The sequence below is a fragment of the Crocodylus siamensis genome, chromosome 4, assembly GCF_052110815.1.
Source record: "Crocodylus siamensis isolate JL-2025a chromosome 4, ASM5211081v1, whole genome shotgun sequence".
NCBI classification, from domain to species: Eukaryota; Metazoa; Chordata; order Crocodylia; family Crocodylidae; genus Crocodylus; species Crocodylus siamensis.
Window position 1 is genome coordinate 190319531 of NC_143398.1, and position 24936 is coordinate 190344466.

At 43.5% G+C, this 24936-nt stretch overlaps 1 protein-coding gene across 3 annotated transcripts in view; it reads right to left on the reverse strand.

Annotated features, from left to right (window-relative positions):
* Positions 1-24936, reverse strand: part of MYO1B (myosin IB) — a 198178-nt gene that overhangs the window by 71362 nt on the left and 101880 nt on the right. For all 3 annotated transcript variants that reach the window (XM_090045222.1, XM_090045221.1, XM_090045220.1), the window contains exons 4-7: positions 24392-24486; positions 12657-12761; positions 6722-6768; positions 5600-5663 (exon numbers count right to left, since the gene is read on the reverse strand). In XM_090045222.1, coding sequence (XP_089901348.1) covers positions 5600-5663; positions 6722-6768; positions 12657-12761; positions 24392-24486 — 311 coding nt within the window. The remainder of the gene's footprint in view (positions 1-5599; positions 5664-6721; positions 6769-12656; positions 12762-24391; positions 24487-24936) is intronic.

The following is a 24936-nucleotide window of genomic DNA, read 5'->3' on the forward strand; positions in this document are numbered from 1 at the left end:
GGATGCACCCTCTGGGCACATCCACACATGCAAGCACATGCGCTTGCAGCAGCTCAAATAGAAGCAGTACAAATATGATCCGGGGCTATTTGCCTCACTGCACGTGCTCAGATATGCACTTTCTTGTGGAGCAAATTGTGCCACTTGAGGCAAAATAACCCTGTCTGGCTCCGCCCAGATCTGCACTGGTGCTGTCCCCAGCAGTATAAAAAGCTGCTCTGTCCTGGCCCCATCCGTACAAAACCTACCCTGGCAAGCAGCTCAGGGCTACTTGCTCTCAGGAGCTTCTGGGGCCAGCCAATTGATACCTGGGGACACTATACCTTGTGCCAACTGGACTGCTGCAGCAGCATCCCAAACCCATTTTTAAAAATACCCCAAAATCCATGTTCTTCCACAGTTAAAACAAAAAACCACTGTACACACACACACACACACACACACACACATACACACACACACACACACACACACCCCCATAGAGAGAGACAGACAGGCCAAGAAAGACAGTGATAAGTTGGGTAATGCTTTATTGGTATATTTACAACATTAAAGCAATTTGGAAGCCTACCAGTGTCTCTATCATCATGAAAAAATACATTCTAAATACCTGTGTGTTAATCTGTGCTTTTGGTTTTCTTCACACATGATAGGTGCGTGATGAGGGGATGTGGTGTTTGCAGAAAGGGGGTGAGAAGGGTTGTGGGAGAAGGCAGGTGGGTGTGTGTGGAGGGATGTGGGTTGGCCTGTGGGTAGGAGTGGAGCAATTGCTGGGAGGACTGTGGATGTGGGTGGCCTTGTGGGGGGGACTGCTCAGGAGTGGTGGGTCCCTTGGCCCCCACAGGGTGCAGCCCCCCATCACATAAAATGACCCCCTGCCCAGGGTCCCAGTTCCTCCTTGGAGGGCCACAGCCCCTATCCGCCACAGGGCTCCAGCCCTCATGCCCAGAGTCCCAGGCACCCTGGAGGGTACCACCCCCAGGGTCCCAGCTCCACCCTGAAGGCCCCTAGCTCCTCCCTCCCCCCCGCCCAGGGCCTGCACCTAATCTTTAACAGCAGCAGCGGGCTGACCATGAGCTGAGCCCTGGCAGGTCCTGCTAGCTCTGGGCCTGCTCCTGCTGCCTGGCTAGGCTGGTCTCATGGCAACAGGACCTGGTGCGGCATGCAGGGACTGCGGGCCAGGCCCAGTCGGGTCCTGGGACCCCTCTGCAGCCCGGCCGAGCTGGGCCCATGGTGACAGGACCTGGCACAACGCGTGATCCTCACATGCAGGGTCCAGTGGTGTCCTGCTGCCCTCGGGGCTGCTCTGCCAGGTGGCAGGGGGATGTCCCCAGGGCTGTGCGGGGTGAGGACCTGGCCCAGATCCCTGAAAATCACTAATCCAGCTTTGCAGCAGAGCAGGTTGCACGGCTTCAGGAGGCATGCACAGGAGCTGTACCTTCTGGAGCCCTGTGACCCACTCTGGTGCAAAGCCGGACTAGCGAGCCACATGGGGCTGGGCCAGGTCCTCACCACCCCCACAGGCACAGGGGGTAGAGGCAGGAGCTGGCCCTGTGGCCTGGCCCAGTGACAAGACCTGGCACTGCACGCGGTCCTGCCACTGCTGTGGTGCAGATGCAGGGACATAGGTACCAAGATTCCCCCCTCCCTACCCTGGCTGCTTCAGACAGCTAGTTGGAGTTGGGGCTGGGGACAAGCAGACTGAGTTCCAGTGCACTGCCCTGCAAGGGGGGCTAGCAGGGACCCACAAAGCAGCCTGGAATGCCAGCAGACAGCAACCTAACTCCAGTCAGGAGGGCATCTGGTAGAAAAGTTCAACAGATTGGTCTAACCTAAACCTAGACCAGATTCTGCCATTTTTAAAACAGCCTACGTGCCCCAAACTTCTGTACAGCCAGTCATCAACTTATGACTTTGAGTTGTGATGAACATCACTTACAACTTTTATAAACTGACACCCCGTTTCAACGTGGGTTTCATCTTTACAACCATTAATACTGCATGCAGCTGGTAAGACAAATGGTGGAAGGAGATGGGGAAGGGAAGGAATGTCTCCCCACGGTGAGGGAGGGACTGGGGCTGGGACCCAGGCTCGGGCAAGCGCTGCCCAGCCGGGTATGGGCAGGCACAGTAGCTCCTGCTGCTGCACACTGCTTGTTCAACTGGTGGATCTCCCGCTCTGCTGCCCACCCCACCCCAATACGGGGCACACAGCAACCTCCATGCCCTCAAAGCCTGGGGTTGTGGGGAGGAGGGACAGCTCCCACCACTGCGCACCCTTGTCCGGAGGTAGTGTGGCGGTGAGAGGTCATGCATTTGCCCCCGGATCAGGATGGGGTGGGGCAGGCAGCAGAGCATGGGTTATGGGAGGGCTGCAGGCACCTGAAATTTACCGTAGCCCCCGCTGCCCACCCAGTGTATCCCCAGCCCCGCCCAGCCCACCCCATGCAGGTGTGGGGGCACATGCCCCCCCATGCCCTCCCAGACCAGTGGCAGGAACCACCGGTCAAGCTGCCAGACTAGTAGTGCATAGCGGCGGGAGCCACCACCCTCCCAGCCCCCCATGCCCCTTCCACCACTTACCAACTACACGCAGTACTGGCCATTGTAAAGGAACCAATCCCCTATTTATAACACTGTTCCTATGGGAAAATTGGTTCCGAGTCATAATGTTTCAATTTAAGATGCAGTGTTCAGGAACCGATTGTGTCATAAGTCTGAGGACTGCCTGTACTGTTAGAGGTTTAGATTGGTTTTGTGCACCAAACTTCTGTTCTGTTATAGGTTTAGAATGTAAACCAGTTACATAAACCAACTGTTTATACCGGTTTATTTGAAATGTCTCTACCTGGCCCAAAAGTTATTAAAAACATACACAAGCTTTATTACTTACCCACAAGATAAGAAATTTCAGCATCTCCCTTGCATCATAACAACTGTTTGGAGCTCTAAATGAGCACCAACTGTGAGAAACACTACCACTAATTATGGGCTCTTTATCTTTCTGACAATTCACATGGTTCAACTAATTTTAACTTATGATCAAAAACACAGAATAGTATACAATTTCTTTTGTTGGACTTTAAGAAAACCTTTGACCTGGTATCCCATGATGTCCTCATGGAAAAATTGGGGAATTGAGGCCTCAAAATTTAATGATCTGATAGCTGGGGAACTGGCTCCATGGACGGACCCAGAGAGTGACAGTTGATGGAACCAAATCAACATGGCACATGGTGACTAGTGGTGTCCCCCAAGGCTCCATTCTCGGACCTGTACTCTTCAATATGTTTATAAACAATCTGAACTCTGGTGTCAGAAGCAGACTAGCTAAGTTCCCTGATGACACCAAGCTATGGGGAAGTGCAGTCATCCTAGAGGATAGGCTGGCAATCCAGGCCAACCTTGACAGGCCTACAAAGTGGGCAGGTCAAAACCTGATGGTATTCAACACTGAGAAATGCAAGATGTTCCACCTCAAGAGGAAAAACCTACACCACACTTATAGGTTTGACAGCGCTACACTCGCTAGCACCACAACCAAAAGAGACTTGGGGTCATGATTGACCACAAGATGAACATGAGCCACCAATGCAATGCTGCAGCCAGCAAAGCAAACAAAATGCTGGCTTGCATCTGCCGATGCATCTCAAGCAAGACCCAGGATGTCATCTTCCCACTGTACTCAGCCTTGATGAGACCACAGCTGGAATACGGTGTCTAGTTCCAGGCTCCACAATTCAGAAATAATGTGGAGAATTGTGAGAGAGTCCAGAAAGCCACACGCGTAATTAGAGGACAAGAGAGCAGGCCTTATGAAGACAGGCTAAGAGACATGGGACTCTTCAGCCTGGAAAAGCATAGGTTCAGGTGTGACTTGGTGGCAGCTGTAAGTACATAAGGGGTGTGCATCAGGAACTGGGAGAAAGTCTGTTCACTAGGGCATCCCATGGGAAGACAAGGTCCAACGCTCACAAACTCCTGGAAGACCGTTTTAGGCTGGACATAAGGAAAAAACTTCTTTACTGTCCGAGTCCCCAGGGCCTGGAATGGACTTCCCCCAGAGGTGGCATAAGCACATACCCCAGATACTTTCAAAAACAACACTTAAATTCTTATCTTGCTGGGATCATTTGACTCCCGCTGACTTCCTGCCCCTTGGGCAGGGGGCTGGACCTGATGATCTTGCAAAGTCCCTTCCAGACCTGTCTATGAAATCTGTGAAAATCATTTTTCTGTAGTCTAAGGGAGAAGTGGTTGATTACGGTATATTTTATCACATGCCCCAAGATCTGCTATATCCTATCTATAACAAGTAAGTTCTCCTGCTTTTATTTTTAAATATATTATTTTAATAACTTGCCACATGCATTAAAAGGTTGTGTATTCAGTCTTACATACAGCTATGTAATGACTATATATGTATATATATAGTATGTATCAAATAGAAAACTACCTTCACGTTGGAAACAAGTCAGATCTGACTACTAGCTAAGTAGGTGTTATAATCATTTTCATTTTATTATTACATGCTAATTTTCCTTGAAGGCTTTATTCCTGTACACAGCACATAAAGCATTACAGGCCAGACCTCTTTAAAATCAATGGTAATCTTTCTATTCAATCACACCCTTTCCTCAATGTAGACAGAGTTAAATGTTTGAAGGTCAGCCCTTGGGTGACTCTGAAAGAATACATGTTTATCAAAGATTCAACACCCTGACATCCTCAATTAAAATGCAAGAGCAAAGATGCACGGTTGGGTGTCCAGGCAGTTATGCAGATAATCAAGGACAAGATTTAGCAATCCTAATAGCTCCAAGTAAAATAAGTGGCAATATACTACACACCCTCCTTTGTTGCACCTCTGCTCCACACCATTTTACCATCCTGGCCCCTTTTAAAAAGCTTTGAAAGCTTACAAAATACCCCCAGGAAAAAAACATTTAAAAGACTGAATTCAAATATCAGCAAGGAAAGTAACTGTTTAGTCAAATTCTCCCTTTCAAAAAGCAAGTGAAGGGATTTTGTAGATAAACCATAAGCTGATCTCTGCCTCAGAAATTAACTGTTTCTGTATTTCCCCAAGAGCAAGCTTTTTTTTTTGTGCGTGTCCCAACCTGTGCTAGAGTTTTACAGTTTCCTTCAGTTTAATTAAATTAGTGACCACCTCACAATGTTTTCCTATCTTACTTATGGTACTTTTGTGCAGTGACTTATCATTGTCAGCACAAACAAAGGACTTTTTATTTTTTTCTCCTTTTTTTTCTTGTTTAGAACTTCTCAATAATGTTTGGTAGACTGAAAAAAAAATGGTATCTGGAATGTCAACAAATGAGCCTTGCCTATTGTCCCTTAAACAATACACCATATTCCACTTCTTCAAACAGATTTTCAGTTTATTTATACACTATTCCGTATCCAACCAAAGGAAAAAAAAGTAACATTAGTAGTACTTTCTGGTCACTACCACATAACTGGTTACGTTTACTTGAAATTTGAATACTTTATCTCCTCAATAATTTCTCTTTCTTTTTTTCTCTAAGCTTTGAACAAGGTCCTTGAAACATTTTAGGTTAATACCATATGCAATACTCACAGTTACTTATAACGCCTCCAAGCGGATCACCTTTGAAATCAAATTCAATATCCATGTATTTTCCCTGTAAAAACAATATATTGTAGGAATTTTAGGATTTACCAAAGCAAAATCATGCAATATCTTCTTAAACCTGGTTTGTCATTTTTATAAGTTCATAGAAATTAACTTCTTTCTTTCAGGGCAAGCATTTCAAATTTACTAGTAGAAAAGCACAGCTTTTAAGACAGAAACATTTATGGTAATGGGCCTTAAATAACAAAGGGAGCAATTGGGCACTTCAGTTTAATAAGCTTTGTGATTCTTCAATGGCTAGGAAAAAAACTGATTATGGCTGAGACTGCCAAACACCAACTGCAGGGACACAAGGAGATTTCATAGATTTTTACAGACATTAGAGCTGGAAGGGACCTCGGAAGATCATCGAGTCCAGTCCCAAAATATAAGAAGAAAACAATTGTTTTGGGATAATAACATGAACAGAATTATTCCTGGTTGGGAGACTGTTCAGAGGTGTGGAGCAGGGCACACAGGCGGTATTAATGCACTTTGGGATTACTCAAGGAAAGAATAGGCTCCAGTTATGCGTTGTAAGATTTTTGCATTAAAAAGAAAAATCATTCCTTATCCCAAGTACTTTCCATAGCATTCCAACACATGTTCAACTTTGTTCCATGCCTGCAAGACCCGAGATAAAACACATTCCACTCTGTCCAGTTCATAAACACAGACAAAGGGAGGGGCAGCATGAGCAGAAGCAATAAACGAACTCTCAAAACCTACTGAGCAGGAGTTGGCCTTGAGAGACAGCCTTCATCCTGGATGAACGTAATCAGGGAGCCTGATAGCTCAGTAACCATTGGGCCATGTGGTATCTGATTCCTGGCACGGTTCTAAGAAAATCTAGGCAGTGCCATGTTACTCAATCACATGGACAACCTTAGAAATTATGCTAAGTGGCTGAGCAGCTGATTTTTCTCCTAATTAGTCCGAGAAAGTATATTTTGATGATCTAGACATGCCCTCTACCATTTGTGCAGGTATACAAAAGCCCACCACACACTAATCTCCATCTAAAATTTTGCTCTTATCAGTATATTTATGATAATGTCTTATACTTACAAATCTAGAAGAGTTGTCATTCCTTACAGTTTTGGCATTTCCAAAAGCTGGGAGGAAAGAAAAGGAAAACTATATAGGTAACATGGTAGAGAAGGTGAAAATACTAAATAACAAGCCACTGACAGCAGATAGCAGTTTTGCTTTTAAAAACCCATTCATACCTTGTGGAAAGCAATGCATAGACCTGTATTTGTGATATCACTATCAGTTGCTGAGGATAGGCTCCTGATATCACAAATGAAAGATGAGCTCCTAAATAACGACTGCACACTGAACAGTTCTTGGGCATGGAGGGGAGGAGACAGGACGGGAGGATGGCCATGAGTAAAATATGAAAATGTTGCAAAGTGAAATTATAGACAAGGAGAACTGCATGTAGACTGAACAGCTACCCATGATGTTTCAGATCTTCAATTCAGATTAAATTTTTACTACCCGGACAGACTATAAATATATAAAATATTAATGTAACATATTTCTCTTTGGGGAAAGTTCAAGAAAAAGACAGCCTGTCACTTACTAAGACTGAACACTAATATCCCATTACGCAAAAGACAAGAGATTGGCTAAAGCCAAGGACAGAGTAGATGAGACTCCAGTCTTATTCTTCATTAGAAAGTTGCCTTAGTTTCCTGGAAATCACGTTTTTACATAAATTTAGCTGGCTGAACCACTAAGAACACCCTTAGTGTAGTTTAAGTGTGGCCTATTTCAGCTTAGCTTGAATCAAATTCTAATCAAATTAACCTAAACTGAATTTTTAAGTGTCCTTTGCACCCCTTTAAATTACAGTTTCGGTTAGACTGAAGCAACTTTCCTACATAGGAAGGCCTAAGAAAAGACAAACTTCTCCACTATATCAGCATAACCTAAGTCTGCTTTGTTTGCATAAGATCATAGAAAAAAAGGGCTGGAAGGGACCTCACAAAGTCATCTAGTCTGGCTCCCTGACGAACTATTCCAGTCAAGTATCTGTCCAACCTGCTTTTGAAAATTGCTACAGATGGAGATTCTACAGCTTCTGAAGGTAGCCTGCTCCAATGCTTGACTACCTTCATAGTCAGAAACTTCCTTTTAATCTCCAATCTAAATTTTCCTGCTGCAGCTTAATGCTACTGCTCCCAGTCCTATTTTCTATAGCCACAAAGAAAAGCCCATCTCCCTCCTCTCTCTTCAGGTATTTGAAAACTCTAACCAAATCCCCCCTAAAGGATTTGGGGGAATTCTCTTCTCCAAACTAAATAACCCTACCATAAGCCTTTCCTCAAAAGTCATGCATTTCAGGCCACTAATCATTTGTTGCTCTCCACTGGACTTTCCAATCTTTCCACCTCTTTCTTCATGTGAAGGACTCAAAACTGTACCCAGTACTCTAGCTAAGACCTCATCGGCACCAAGTACAGCAGAAGAATCACTGCCCTTGGTTTGCAAGGGACGCTCTTGTTAATGCAACCTAATATACCGTTAGCCGTTTTTGTACCAAGAGCACACTATTGGCTCATATTCATATGTAACCCCGAGGTCCTTCTCTGCTGTACCGCAGCCTAGCCGCTCACTCCCCAGTCCGTACTTGTGAATGCAATTATTCTGTCCCAAGTACAGGGCTTGGCACTTGTCCTTGCTCAATTTTATTTACTTCACTGCAGACCATTTTTCCTGACTATCCAGGACATTCTGGATCTTAGCCTTATCCCCCCAGATTATCTGCAACTTCACACAACTTGGTGTCATCCACAGATTGGCCAAGCATACACTCAATCCTGTCATGCAAATCATTAACAAGTTAAGCAATACCAGACCCAGGACAGATCCCTGGGGAACTCCAATTGATACCTCCTCCCAACTAGACATTTAGCTATTGGTGACTATTTCCTAAGCACCATGATCCAACTCCATCTACAGCACTGGTGTTTAACCTTCTCCCCTCACAGGCCAGATGGGCAGTGCCCAGGTCATCCATGGGCCAGATCCAGCCAGTAACCCTGATCCAGCACCCAGGGCAGGCACAGTTGACATCATCTGGTCACACGGAGGGGTGTGGAGGGTTAACCCAGCACCACAGTTGAAGGGGATATAGCCTGGCCCCTGTAGGGAGAGAGGGCAAAGCCCAGCCCCAACAAGGCCCCACAAGAGGAGTGGCCCAGCCCTGAGGCAGGGAGGGGGCATGGCTCAACCCCGATCCAAACTTGAGGGAAGAAGTGTGGCCCAGCTTCAACCTGCCACAGAGCCTGGAGTTATGAATTTGACCATAGGGGAGGATGACCATATTAATGACCGCTGCTCCCCCACCATATTTCCTAACCTGTGGGGAGCCCCATAGGTTAGATGGGATGGCTGTGTAGGCCATATCTGGCCCACAGGCCAGAGGCTTAGCACCCCTGATCTACATCACTTTTGTCTAGTCTGTATTTCCTTAGCCTGTTAATGAGAATGTCACAGGCGACACTGTCAGAAGCCTTGCTAAAATCTGCTGCTCTCCACAATTCACTGACTCTGTCACTTTATTAAAGAAGGAAATTGGGTTGGTCAGGCATGACATGCTCTTGGTGAATCCATGCCAACTGTTCCTGATCACCTTGTTCTCCTCTAGGTGCTTCACAAGAGATTTCTTGAGGACCTGCTCCACAATCTTTCTACGTATCGAGATTAGACGGACCGATCTCTTTTTCCCCAGAACTCCCTTCCTTCCCCTTCGTAAAGGTGGGCACTATATTGCTCCTTTTCTAATTATCCAGGACTTCATCCAACGTCCACAAGTTCTCAAAAAGGATAGCTAATATCTCTGAAATTACCTCAGCCAATTCTATCGGTACTCCTAGGATGCATCTAGCTGCTCTAAATCCTCCCTAACCTGTTCTGCCATTATTCTGTTTGACTCTTCCCTGTCTTTGCTGCCAATTACACTTGTCATCTGGCAGCTGCCCTAATTGTGAAGACTGAAGTTAAAAAAAAAAAAAAAGAATTAAATACTTGGATTGCCTTCTACTTTCTACAAGGGACCGACAGTTTCTTTGGTCTTTCTCTTCATTTTGACATACCCATAGAAGCTCTTTTTCACTGCCTTTGATGGCCCTTGCCAGTTGCATCTAAAATTGTGCATGTAGGGACAAAATCAGAAAGACCAAAGCACATGTGATACTCTTATACTCTTCTCTAGTAACTTGACCAAGTTTCCACTTTTTCTCAGATATTTTTTAAGTTACAACTTGTTGAAGAGATTGCAGTCTAGCCAAGCTGGTCTTCTGTTGCATCTCCCATTCTTGTGTCATATCAGGATAGCTTGCCTCCATATCCTTAAAAGGGCCTCCTTGAAGTACAGCCAGTGATCTTGGAATCCTTTTCTCCCAACTTTCCTCTCAGTGGATCCTGTCCACCAGTTCCCTGAGTTTGCATAAAACTTGGTATAAAAGCTTATTTTTATTTTTTTTTAAAAACCTGTTCAGGTTTCCGACAATAAAAGGCATAGAGGAAAGCGCTCTCTCAGGCCTAAGCACAGTTGCTGAACCACCAGCCCACAACATACAATGTGAATTCAAAATAAATTGTGGGACAAGTTAAAATCCTAAATCACATATTTTAAGCTGTTTGCAAGAGGGGATGCTCATGCTCCTAAGAGAAAGCTATGACTGACTTATCCCCTCTTATGCTCAAGAGGGGATTCTCATGCTCTTAAGAGAAAGCTATGACTGACTTATCCCGAGATTTTTTTTATTTATTTATATTTAATGTGCACATAAAGCTGACATTTCCGTGGGTGGAAAAATACATGTTTTTCTGCTTTGAAAAATCTGCATGGAGAAGCTATTCTGGATCAAAACTCAGGCCAAAAAGGCAAAGCTGGTTGCTCTCAAAGGCCAGGGATAAGTGAAAGAATTGTTTTAGAAACTTTATACAGTACAATAAATCATCTTTTCAACAACCATGGCTCTGAGCGGCATATTATTAAACATAAAGAGTTATTTATAACTATGCACAGATTCAAATACAAATGTTTCATTATGAAAGAAGAAAGACATTCCTCAGTTTTCTACCAAGCTCAGTGTTTCTTATGCTAATCTAGGGAAGCAGCTATAGTTAAAAACAGAGCACTCCCATAAGAAAACTTATCGAGATTAAGAATATTTCTGCTCTTTTATTTATTGTATTACAGCTCAGTTGAAATAGAACTACATACAAAGGCAGAGTCTGATCTCACATAGGCAGTTTACAGCTAAAAATATATGTAAATGCCTGCTCAGAGCTTCATCACTGCTAAACATGCAATGATATAGTGTCACATCTCAGCTCCTGAAATGCAACCCAGAACTGGATAACACAGCAACATGCAGCACAAATATCCTTTCCAAACTTACTTTAACATTTTTACTTACTTTATTTAAGAGCGAGTTTCCCAAACTATAGGACCTGACCCACAGAAGTAGAGGGACCATCAACCCCACTTGGTATCAGACACCATTTTAGCAACACTGATAGGACCACTGCCCAACAGCATGAGCCAAACCTCACCTATGACAAGACCCTACAACTGGTGCTCTCTACTCAGGAAACTCAGCAGATTTTAGCAGTCTCCAGGGAACCATTCGGCATTGGTTAGAGAACACCTGAAAGCTCCCATCAATTTTGCCCAAGTATCAAGTTTTTCTTTACAGAAATGATAAAAAATGGATTGTGTCAATCAGGAATGACTTCAGATTGTATTTCCTCCACTCAGTCTTTTGTAGAACATTATTCGTCAGCAGGACAGGCTCATCTGGCATACGTGCTCATTTAAATACTTTAGAATTTGGTTTTGCACCCTGAAACTTTATTCCTGAATGATTACCATTATAAACTGTTACCAACTCCCACATCTCTGACCTTCTCTCAGCACATTTCCTATTCTTTTCTGTTCAGAGCATTATGCCTCCCTCCCCTTCCTTTAATGTTTTTACTTACATTTGCATGCAGTTCTTTGCAACACATTAAAAACAACAAAAGACAACACCTCTGCTTGTTGCTGAATCTCTTTCACAGACATGGAATTGCTAAGCGCACAATGAAATATCATAATTTTACAAATTCTGTATTTGGCCTGGTGATGAAGGGAAGTAATTGTGTAATTACCTATGAGACTTCCCTGTATTAACGCTTAGTTCTAGCTTACTACTCAACAGTGGGAAAGTCAATCATGGAAGCAATACAATGGATCTAGAGAAAAAATGCTTTTGGAACTAATTATAAGAGAATGGGGAAACTTCTAGTTTCCATATTGTGTATGCAAGAAAGATGGAAAACCTCATTTTTTAAAGCAAGAGGCTCAGGTTAAAATAAATCAGTAAATAGTTAAAAGAAGAGAAGAGGTTGTGCTCACGGGAAACAGACAAATACATGAATGTTATCACACCTTGTTATCACACTACAGAAGCAACCGAGTTAGGTCTTTTGCCCGATGCAAGGAATAGTAAGCAGGACAGAATGACAGACATGCATATGGATAGGTTTACTGCTTTCAGATCTCTTTTCTATTAAATGCTTTTGTTCCAAATAAATACTTTTAAGAAGTTAATCTGACTTCTAGATACTACAACCATGGATCACAGAAGGAAATAAACTTTAAGTACCTAATCTAAGTTAAGACGACTGAGGTAATCGCATCTGAAAGACCAGAAACTGCATCCCCATCCCCATCCCCATCCAAGGAGTGGACTTCAGCCTAGGACCCCATCCACACTCTACTCCAACATGCCTCTGTTACACAGCAAAGACCTGAGAAAGGGTACTCTTGGAAAAAACCTGGAGAGGTGCAGTTTATTAACCATGGTATGACAAGACTGACAGTTTAATCCTAATAAATGTATTTTAACTTACTATTTACTTGAACTCAGTTGTCAAAAAACAGCTGAAAAATAGGCAAATACAATATAATTGGTTTCTATATCTATTACTGGACACTTACCTTCAAGCACTGGATTTGACTGTAAAAGTTGTTCTTTTACTTGATTAACTTCAGCTCCTTTTCCACAAACAGCTGCTACATATGACATGACAAGTTTGCTGGCCTCTGCAAGGTGGCAACAAAAAATAAAAGGTCAAAATGAGAAATAGGCTTGAAGAACAGAGACACTAGGACATAAGTAAGAGAACATTTTCCACAAAAAAATACTCCCTTTCTGACCTCGTAGTCCTCATGCTCAAGAGAAATTTAAAAAACAAAAATGGGCCTAGGAGTAAAAATTCATTAGCTTACTGGACACAAAGAACCAGTGATTTAACAGACACTGATTTCAAAACCCATTATAATGCAACTGACCCCCTCTAATTTTCCTGCAGGCCACAGGTGATAACAACTCTTGAATGGTTTTGCTCTCCATTTACGGGGTTACCATTTCTACTGCATTTCTCTCATCTGTTAGTGACCTGATAATATCCCTTAATATTTGCTCAATGCAAATAATTATGATGTCATTGGGATAACGGAGACCTGGTGGGACTCCACCCATGACTGGACCTCAGGTATAGATGGCTATACCCTGTACAGGAGGGATCATATAGATAAAAGGGGCAGGGGTGTAGCTCTCTATGTTAAGGAAAGCTACATGTCCCTGCAGCTGATATTGGTGACCAGGGTGGACAGCTAGAGATCCTCTGGGTTAAAATTTATGGGGAACACAACACAGGGGATGCAACGGTGGGAGTCTGCCACAGACCTCCCACTCAAAGTCCTGAGCTTGACTAGGAGCTCGCCTGGGAACTGGCTGAGGCCGCATGCTCCAGGACGACGGCTGTCATGGGGGACTTCAATTACCCAGACATCTCGTGGGAGGATCACTCAGCAAAATCCAAGCAGTCGCAAAGCTTCCTCTCATGCGTGGATGACCTCTACCTGACTCAAGAAGTCTATGAGCCAACGAGAGGCAGAGCGCTGCTCCACCTGGTACTGATTCAGGGGATGACTTAATCAGCAACCTAGTGATCGATGGGAAGCTGGGTGACAGCGACCACGAGCTGATCACCTTCACCATCTGCCATAAAGCTGGCAAGTCAGTCAGCAACACAGAAGTCCTTGACTTCAGAAAAGCCAACTTTGACAAGCTCAGGAGGCTTGTCAGTCAGGCCCTAAGGGACCATGACCCCAGGAAGAGGGGAGTTCAGGAAGGGTGGCTGCTCCTCAAGGGAGCGATCCTCAATGCATAAGCTAAGTCTATTCCATCTTGGAGGAAAGGCAGCAAGAAGGCACAGCAAACCCCCTGGCTCTCCAGGGACCTAGCAGACCTCCTAAGGCTAAAAAGAAAAGCCTACAAAGGATGGAGGACGGGATTCATCTCCAAGGAGGATTATTCTGCGCTGGTCCGGTCCTGCAGGGAGCAAACCAGGGAAGCCAAGGCTGCAACTGAACGCCAACTAGCTTTGAGCATCGAGGACAATAAAAAGTCCTTTTTCAAATATGTGGGGAGCCGGAGGAAAAGCAAAGGCAACGTTGGACCCCTGCTAAACCAGATGGGGCAACTGACAACTGACGCCCAGGAAAAAGCCAACCTATTAAATGGGTACTTTGCATCAGTCTTTCATCAGTCCCATGGGATGCCCATGCCCGCTACAGGACAGGGAGGTCCAGTTGTGGGAGATCCCCTGCCCTCCATAAATGCTGACCTTGTGAAGGAACATCTTGAGAAGCTGGATACCTTCAAGTCAGCCGACCCTGACAATATACTCCCCAGGGTACTCAAGGAGCTGGCGAGCATCATAGCCCAGCCCCTGGCATGGATTTTTGAAAACTCCTGGTGCTCTGGTGTAGTGCCCAAAGACTGGAAGAAGGCCATTGTGGTGCCTATCTTCAAGAATGGGAGGAAAGTGGATCCAGCTAACTATAGGCCCATCAGCCTGACTTCTATCCTGGGGAAGATCTTAGAAAAGTTTATTAAAGAGGCCATCCTTAATGGACTGGCCGATGCCAACATCCTAAGAGATAGCCAGCACGGGTTTGTTGTGGGTAGGTCTTGCTCGACCAATCTCATTTCCTTCTACGACCAGGTGACCTATCACCTGGACAAGGGAGAAGAGATTGATGTCATATACCATGACTTCAAAAAAGCCTTCGATCTGGTATCCCATGATCACCTCTTGGCAAAACTAGCCAATTGTGGCCTTGGGTCCACCATGATCCACTGCAAGGGATGACTAGGTTGAATGGTCATAAACTACTGTGAGGCCATTTCAAGCTGGACATAAGGAAGAATTTCTTTACAGTCCAAGCCCCCAAGGTCTGGAATAGCCTGGTATCAGAGGTGGTTCAAGCACCTACATTGAACACCTTCAGGAGTAAATTGGATGCTTATCTTGCTGGGATCCTATGACCCCAGCTGACTTCCTGCCCTTTGGGCGGGGGGCTGGACTCAATGATCTTCCAAGGTCCCTTCCAGCCCTGATGTCTATGAAATACTGATTGTATTTACATATGGAGTTTTGCACAAGCCTTTGTTTTATCTCCTATTTAGCTTTGCTAGGTCTGTCTTTTTTCCCCAGAGACCTGAGCAAATATACAGTAGTACCAAAAAGCTTGTCTACATGCCTCCCAATTTTGACCCAATAAAAAATAAATCACCCACAAATATCCTTGCCCCTCACATTTGCCCTGGACCACTACTAATACAACATCACCTCAACACAACCATAATGTGTATTTAGGTGCTTGGACTATCCCCACCCCATTCACCCTGCAGAAGAGAAATTCAGCAAGCAAACAGCTTCATCTCATATGACACGTCTTTGGAAAGGTGTCAGGCTACAAATAATTTAAAAATGCACAAGTCAAATAAAACTACCAAATCAAATGTTATTTAAATTTGTATAGAAACACCCACAGTACAAGACCGAGCGTCCTGTAATTTCAGTTATATAGCAAGCTATAAAATGTAAATAATTGTAAATCATCATGTGAAATTATTCATGTAGTCTAGGGATAAGCAAACTTTTCTAGCTGAAGGCCAAAATAGCCCACTGTGGGTTAGGAGTGGATGAGCAGGCACTAGGACCATGCTGACACTGGCATTTATCCCTAAAGCAGCCCAGGGAGAGTGCCCACAAAATGTGTGCCCTGTCACTGAAGCCATATGCCAGTGGGCCAGATCCAAAGGTTCCACATGTGCCATCCAGCCCACAGGCTGGAGGCTGCCACCCCCAGATGTAGCCCAATTTAAACTGTATATAGAATATGAAAATGTTCATGTAGGCAATGAACAATTTCAGAATATGGTCATTCAAGTTTGAAACACTGGAATAAGTTTGTTTCCAGTTATGCAAACAAAAAACTGTCATAAATATCACATAAAATAGGTATACTGTTCTTAAGGCCCCTGCTACATGTTAAATATATTACACAACTTACTGGTAAGTTGAACAATAAATTTAGATCAGCCACACATGCAAAGTAACTATCCAGCTATAAAAAGAACCAATCAACTATAAAGTTAGTTCTTGAAAATGTATAACAACTTTATAGCTGGTTTCTACCCAGCTTTAATTTGAACCTGGAGCAGGGCCCTATGACACAGGGCAGCTATGACAAGAACAGTAAGTTTTACAATAGGATCTTAATGTTTAATGTACAACACAAAGCCGTGAAATCTCAAATGACTTTGACAGTCTGTAAATTAATATAGTTTTAAATACAATGCAATTACCAACAGCTGGAATCCCTATCAACTCAATGCAACTGTAATAAACAATAAACCCGTTTACTCTCTTTTGCAAGGCCTGATATAAATTTAAGGGTCTGATTTTAACAAAGAACCAAACAAAAGACTATCCTTTATATCATGATTATATCTCATTTAATATTAAGCAAAGGTAATTAGCATGAGTTTTTCCATTCATACAGAACTCAACAACTGGATAAAGGCATGGGTACTATCGGTGTGTACCTAGGGCTCCAATCTCCCAAAAATCACGCATCTTAATCTCAATTTTCATTTTTAAAAATGATCCGAGCCCTTATGGTTGAACCTGAACTTGACATGAATGCCTAACAACATGGCATAAATCAAATTGATGTGGCAATGCCAATACCAATTCGTTATTGCTGTCTTTTACAATAGCTCAAAAAATTTGAACAGAGCAATATATTTCAATACAGCATCACATACAAAACCACAGGCCCTGAAAGGAGCTCTCCAACCAGCACTTTAAGAGAGAACTTTGCATATGGCAGGAAGGGAAGGGTACAGTAAACCAGATTCAGCTCACATAAGCAGACATACCCTAGTTTCTAGAATAAATCCTCAGGGGTGGGAGGCAGAAATCACCACTGACCTGGCAGAGGCAGAGCCATTTCCCTCAGATAAAAGCTCAACTATAAAATCCCACTTTCTGAGCATTTTCTCCATTCTACCCAATACAGAGATCAGCAAATATATTCAGAAAAAATAATACTGAATGAGTGAGGTTCACTTCAATTCCAATAGGAACCAAACTTTAAAGTGATTTCCAGCCATATTTCTATTCAGGAAGCCTAGATCAGTGTTTCCCAACCAGTGTGCCATGGCACAAAAGTGTGCCATCAGAAATGAACAGAAGTGCCATGGAATTTTGCCATGGCAATGAGCTACAATAGGCATGAGGACTGGGGATGCCTTAACAGGTATGCCACAGAAAATTTTTATTAATGTAAGTGTGCCTTGGGCTGGAAAAGGTTGGGAAACACTGGCCTAGATAACTTTGTATATGCATGCAATGTTTTATTTGTATACATTTCAACATATAAACAGACCCATCTCCATTTCTGGGTACCTCTGACAGATAATTGGAAGCATTATTAGAACAGAAGCAGCAGTAAGCAAAACATCCTACATTCAAAACAAGATAATCCAAAATCAAGAATGTTATCACACCTTGTGGAGCCAAAGAGAAAACACTTACACGACTGCTTTTCCTCACAGTGTTCTCCAAAAAAGAAGCATTTGCTGTGCAACCTAATTTCCATACTTCCTGGTCCACAAAACAGGACATCAGCTCAGACTTAAGGGCATGATGGCCGGCCAAGAGCTCTAAATCACATCCATACAGATAACTAAGCTTTTATCCACAGCCACCAGTTTCTATCATACATAGGTGTGAAGCAAACTTGAAAACAGTCAAAGAGGCTTGCAATCAAGGCACTGCACTATGCACAATCTTCTCCAAATCATAACCAAAAATAGAAAGAGGTCATTACAAAGTAGTTTTTCTGAGCAAGAGTCCGGCAATCTTTCCATGTAACTTTTCAACTTAAAATTAATACTTTGTATAAAATGGGTGGTGTAACCATCTGGCAGAGAAAAGCATTTTTCCTTTGTTAAACTACACTTAATAAATCAACTCCCAGATGATTACAGAAAACTCAGTCTCATTTAAAAATGTTAACTTCAATTACACAATTGTAGGTACAGAATTACAGTTCAATTACAAGTAAGCAAAAAGATAAATAAATGCTTTTTTAAGTCTAGACAGGCAAGTTGGGTAGGCATTCCTCGGCAGAAGGTTATTCATAGATTTCATAGACATTAGGGCTGGAAGGGACCTCGGGAGATCATCGAGTCCAGCCCCCTGCCCAAAGGGCAGGAAGTCAGCTGGGGTCATGGGATCCCAGCAAGATAAGCATCCAATTTACTCTTGAAGGTGTTCAATGTAGGTGCTTGAACCACCTCCGCTGGCAGACTGTTCCAGACCTTGGGGGCTCGGACAGTAAAGAAATTCTTCCTTATGTCCAGCCTGAAACACTCTTGCAGGAGTTTGTGACCGTTCGACCTCGTCATCCCTTGGGGCGCTCTGGTAAGCAAACGTTCCCCCAGATCCTGGTGGTCACCCTTGATAAACTTATAGGTGGCCATCAGATCACCCCTGAGCCTACACTTTTCCAGCCTAAAGAGTCCCATGGCTCTCAGCCTGTCATCGTAAGATCTGTTTTCCTGACCTCTGATCATGCGCGTGGCTCTCCTCTGGACTCTCTCAAGCTTCTCCACATCCTTTTTGAATTGTGGAGCCCAAAACTGGACGCAGTACTCCAGCTGCGGCCTCACCAAGGTCGAGTACAAGGGGAGAATGATGTCCCGGGATTTGCTCGAGAAGCATCTATGGATGCAAGCCAGCATTTTGGTCGCTTTACTAGCCGCAGCATCGCATTGCAGGCTCATGTTCATCTTATGGTCAATGATGACCCCCAAGTCTCTTTCTTCTCTAGTGCTATCCAACATAGCACTGGCGAGCCTATAAGGGTGCTGCAGGTTTTTCCTCCCAAGGTGGAGAACCTTGCATTTTTCGGTGTTAAACACCATCAGGTTCTCATCTGCCCATTTGCTGAGCTTGTCCAGGTCAGCCTGGATCACCCGCTTATCTTCTGGCATGGATGCTTTGCCCCAAAGTTTGGTGTCATCGGCAAACTTGGCCAGTCCACTCCTGACTCCAATGTCCACATCATTAATGAAAACGTTGAACAGGATGGGTCCCAGGACAGAGCCTTGAGGGAGCCCACTGGTCACAGGGCACCACGATGAGTGACTGCCATCGATTACAACCCTCTGGGTCCGACCACGGAGCCAGTTTCCCAGTCAGCGGATCGTGGTGGAGCCAAGGCCACAACTGGCCAGTTTGGCCAAGAGGTGATCATGGGATACCAGATCAAAAGCTTTTCTGAAGTCAAGATATATGACATCAATCTCTTCTCCCTCGTCCAGGTGATAGGTCACCTGGTCGTAGAAGGAAATGAGATTGGTCAAACAAGACCTACCCGCAACAAACCCGTGCTGGCTATCTCTTAGGATGTTAGCCTGGGCCAGTCCATCAAGGATGGCCTCCTTAATAAACTTTTCTAAGATCTTCCCCAGGATAGAAGTCAGGCTGATGGGCCTGTAGTTAGCTGGATCCACTCTTCTCCCTTTCTTGAAGATCGGCACCACTTCTTCCAGTCTTCGGGCACTACACCAGAGCGCCAGGAGTTTTCAAAGATCCGTGCCAGGGGCTGGGCTATGATGCTCACCAGCTCCTTGAGTACCCTGGGGTGCAGATTGTCAGGGCCAGCTGACTTGAAGGTATCCAGCTTCTCAAGATGCTCCTTCACGAGGTCAGCATTTATGGAGGGTAGGGGATCCCCATCACCCAGATCTCCCTGTCCCATAGCAGGCATGGGCGTCCCATGGGACTGATGAAAGACTGACGCAAAGTACCTATTTAATAGGTTGGCTTTTTCCTGGGCGTCAGTTGTCAGTTGACCCATCTGGTTTAGCAGGGGTCCAACGTTGCCCTTGCTTTTCCTCTGGCTCCTCACATATCTGAAAAAGGACTTTTTGTTGTCCTTGATGCTTGAAGCTAGTTGGAGTTCAGTTGCAGCCTTGGCTTCCCTGGTTTGCTCCCTGCAGGACTGGACCAGCGCAGAATAATCCTCCTTGGAGGTGAATCCCGTCCTCCATCCTTTGTAGGCCTTCCTTTTTAAGGTTATCTAAGCATCCATGTGAAAAGTCAGAATCACAGAGAAGCAGGGCTGGCAGTGACCTCTCCAGGCCACCCGGTCCAACCACCTGACAAAGGCAGAACCATCCATATCCAAGCCCACTGTCTAACCTCTTAACAAAACTAATCAGTCCACCCTGACATAACACAAGACATAACCTAATTTGCCACAGGTAAAACAGCAGCCAACATCCTGCTTCTGTAGTTATTAATAAAGACTCAGGAGATCCCAGGAGAAGGGCCATGCCCCCCCGTTACAGAAGGCAAATACCCACACAGTCCACACCAATCTAACCATGGGTAAAATTCCTTCCTGACCCCAAATCCGGTGATCAGACCAAGACCCTTTAGCCAGGAACCTGTGGGTTTCAGTCCCAGCAGGAACACTGGCACACCCTAGTCAAAGTTCCCAGCCTTGGCTGAAACCAACACCCAATGCTTTCAAGGAAGTCTTAAAAAAAAAAACAACCTTGACAGCACAAGGGGAAGGTGGTGCGAGGAGGGAGAAGGGGGAGATGAGGAATTCTCTCCCAGACCCATGTAGCAGCCAGGAAAGCCCAGAAACATGGGAAGTCCACCCCTCTAGAACACAGGCATAGCTGTGCTTAGATCAACCGCAACCAGTGACTGCCCAACCTCTTCTTGAACACCTCAAGTGATGGAGTCCACAACTTCCTTAAGCAATCTATTCTGCTGCCTCATTGTTCTAACGGTGAAGAAGTTCTTCCTGATATCAAATCGAAACCTAATTTGCTGCAACAACAAGCCAGTGGTCCACATCTTGCTTTCTGCAGCATGAAAGCAAGCAGCATTTTCCCTTTTCTTTGTGACAGCCTTTCAAATATGTGAGGACTGCTACCATACACCATAGACCTTAGCTTCTCAATCTGAGGCTTCAGTTCTCCTTCCCAGTGCACTGAGTGTAGTACTGCAAGCGTTTGTAATCATTCTGGGAAATGAAGAGTTTACATTTGGCATGAGGATGAGGCAGAAGTACTGTGAAAGTTGACTCATGCCTATTCTCCACAGCACAGGACCAGCCTTTCTGGCAGGTGCCACAAATTACCTCAGAACCATCTTCAAGCGGCACTCTTATCCCATTGCCCTGCCCGATGTTCTGCTCTGTTTTCTGTTTTGTGTTCCCTGTTCAATCTCCTGCCCCGTCTTCTGTCCATTTGCTGCCTGTCCCCTCCCCAGTATGTCATGTGCCACTTGGGGCACTCATACCCAGGTTGTCCACCCCCACTCTACACCAAGGTTGCTTCAGTGCTACAGGAACCAAGTTCTTTGGTACAGCAGATAAGGAATTGATATAAAGAATGAAAAATTTACAGACACCCCTCTTACCAGAATCTAAGCAGTAAATGGATTTTTTTTTTCATAAGTGACAACCATTTGGAAACCAGTCAGTGTAACAAATACCACTAGTTTCAGAGACTATACTTGCCCTCTGCTTGTCCTCTGAATCTCACTTGGTTTTGTTTTTCTCCCTGCCATGTTGCGATAAGGAGCCACACAAACAGGAGAAAGAATCCAACTGGCTATACTCAAAGTGCGGTAAACATACATTTCAAAATGAAATACCTTATTTTTCTCCAGATAACATACACCTTTTTTTCCCAAAGAACAGCTGCTGGAAATTGGCATGTGTATTAAAAGCAAGAAAATATGGTAAGAGCAGTTTCTGCCACTTTCTGCCAAGCAAGATTGCAAATAATTCTACACAGGATCCACAGGGATCAAAACAATGAGCAGGCTCAGCTCCCTAGTTGCTGCTATAGTTACTTACTGAGGGGAAATGTCTTTTTTCCTTCATTCTGTCTTTCAAAAACAAGGTGCGGACCCTATTCTAAGGCATGCTGTATGCAAGAAAACATGATAAATATTATTCTCTTTTAGCCACAATAGTCCAAGGATATATGTGAAAAAGTAGTTAAGAAATTTTAGAACTCGTCATTTGTAATTGGGAGCATCCCATGACAACAATTTCAAAAAAAAAAAGAAAATCTTCAGAGGTCAAAGGTTACTAATGGTGCTGAGCCAAGGCAGCTGACATGCAGCAGTATTTAAAAAACAAAATATTCTCTTGGTAATACATGCTGAAGTGTTTTGAAGCAATCTGAGCTGATGGAGCTCCATGAACAATCCCAATGCTTGAGAAGAATCACTTGACCAATGTGTGATAAAAGTAGCTAAGCAGGAAATAAGTTACCTTAAGATAAGGATGCACTTTCCATTGACATCAAGATAAATGCAAGTCCATGGAAAAAGGTTCACAGAGTGACAAAAAATTATAAATTGGATTTGGAAATTGTTAACACAAAATAAAGGAGCTGTTTCCGTTAGCTGGAACTCTACTTTAATCTGCAAGACCGAGCCAACAACGTTGCCGTCAACTGAACAAACATTCAGTTTGAACCTTGATTAACCTTGTGTTTTACCCTCAATACCACCACATTCATTTCTGGCAGCATTTGACATTTTCTTGCATGACTCTACAAACAGCCATTGGTAGAATTATGTAGTGAAAACAAAACAAACAAGTAAATAAATGGAAGTATATTCAACTGAAAAAAACCAAGAAATTGATGACAGTGTAGTTTCAACTCTGCCTTCATCAAACATTTAAAAACCAGGATGCTGGCTACCAAAATTCTGAGTTTTGAAAAATAATAAATTTGGCAGCTTATTTTTTTTAAGCCTACTGCTCTTGGCACATTTAGGATTCATGTTTTCAAGGTTTTCTGTACAACCATAAAAACTAGAAGTTTTTTAAAAAGCAATATTCTTGGGTAAAAACATTACTTCAGCATCTGGAGCTTTAATAAAATTGCCAAACGTCAGGAGATGTGACATCACTGAGGTTTCAACATCCATTTTCAGACTTGGATTTCTAACAAATCCCTACCCATTACTTTCACTCTAAACTTCTTGAAATTTTGCTTTTTAAAAATAAATTCTCAGCATTGACGAGAAACCTCACATGCCTGTGATGACCTTGGCTACTGAACACATCCCAGTCATCATGCAAGTAAGTATACATTAGCCAAGTAACTCAATCATCCCAGTGTCTACAGTTACAAAATCTATGAATAATTGTGGCCTTACTACATGCTAGTTGCTTAATCATTCATAACCCCTGCAGAGCCATGAAAGATTAAGCTGTATCAGAAAATAATTCCTTTCAAAATTACAATGAATTCTCTTTAGATATTGAGCTTTATTAATAAATACTTATTTTAATATACTAATTTACTCAGTAGACCATGCCTTTTCATATCACTAAACTGATAAAGGAGAGAATGATTATAAATAAAAAAACTCTCAATCAGGAGTCACAGAACATGCAGAGAAAAAAATGCAAGAAACCAAGGGGTCATATCCATCCACCCTTACACCCCCAGAATGGAGCGCCCTGCTACAGGGCTTCATAATAGACCTAAGTGGTAGTTCCCCTTGTTATATCACTTTCATGATTGCTTGCCGCAGGCATACAAAGCTAAACATTCTCCTCAGTTCAAGAGAAAATTTCTCAGATGATATTAAAACAAATTTAAATGTCCTGGACCTGCTGTTTTTCTTTTAGCAGCCCTGTTTTTAAATTGCTATTTTAAGCTAAAAACAGATTTTTTTTTTAAAAAAGGAACAACCATGAAACTTCCATTTAGTCCCACCATTCTGCATGTTTAAATTAATAGAGCAATTTTGCAAAATCTATTCCAGCTCTGGCTAAAAGAAATGTCGTTATCTTGTACAGATGCCAATGTATTAAATGTAGCTGAACACAGCATGTGGTACTACTTACATTTAAAGGCCTTCACCATTGTTTATTTAGTGTGCGTGCGTGCGTGTGTATGTGTATTAAAATACCGGTATTTGAAAGACTTTTGCAAATGCATCCAAGGGCTGCAATATCCCAAAGCAAGAGAGTTTCATTTCTGGTTTTTTCTTCAGTATGTATCCTCAGTTTATTCTGACACTTGCAATATTCTCTTCCAACATAATGCCAAAAAAGGAGGAGTTTGTATCACTATATAAGACCTGATATCATGACAGGAATATACAACAACACTTATTAATGCAATATCACATCCGAAGCAGCAAATACCATAAAGGAACTAGTGTACAACACTAAGCAAATGCAAAGACAGTAAACCTACACAGCTTCTAGATCTTCTCCTTTCATTTTTTGAACACCAAGTAGCATATTACCTGTTTTCCCAGCTCCACTTTCCCCAGTAATAAGAATGCACTGGTCCTTATCTTGGTCCCTCAAGGATCTGTATGCTTCATCTGACAGAGCGAATCTGGAAAGTTAAAAATAACCAGTTTAGAATATAGCAAATATCACAAAGACTATATATTAGTGTTTTTCAACCTGTGGGTCACGAATTTATGGAAGGGCTGTGAACAAACTTTAAAAAAGATCAACACATTTTAAAAACGGAATTTCCTTTAAAGGAGAAAAACTTGGGAAACCGTGGCTTTCCCCTTGCAGGCTGCTAGAGTTCCAGCTGGCAAGAGGCTGCTAGGGACCCCCCATGCCCCACACACATAACCCCCTCTACTCCACACATCCACCTCACACACTGCGGGGGCTAGGGCCTGGGGTGCAGTAGTTCGGTAGTGAGGGGTACTGGGTTGGGACTGGCCATCGATGTTTATAAATGGGTCCTGGTATAAAAAGGTTCACAACCACTACTATATATGATCTATTCTTCAGGTCCAGATGGAAGTAATATACTAGTACAATGGGG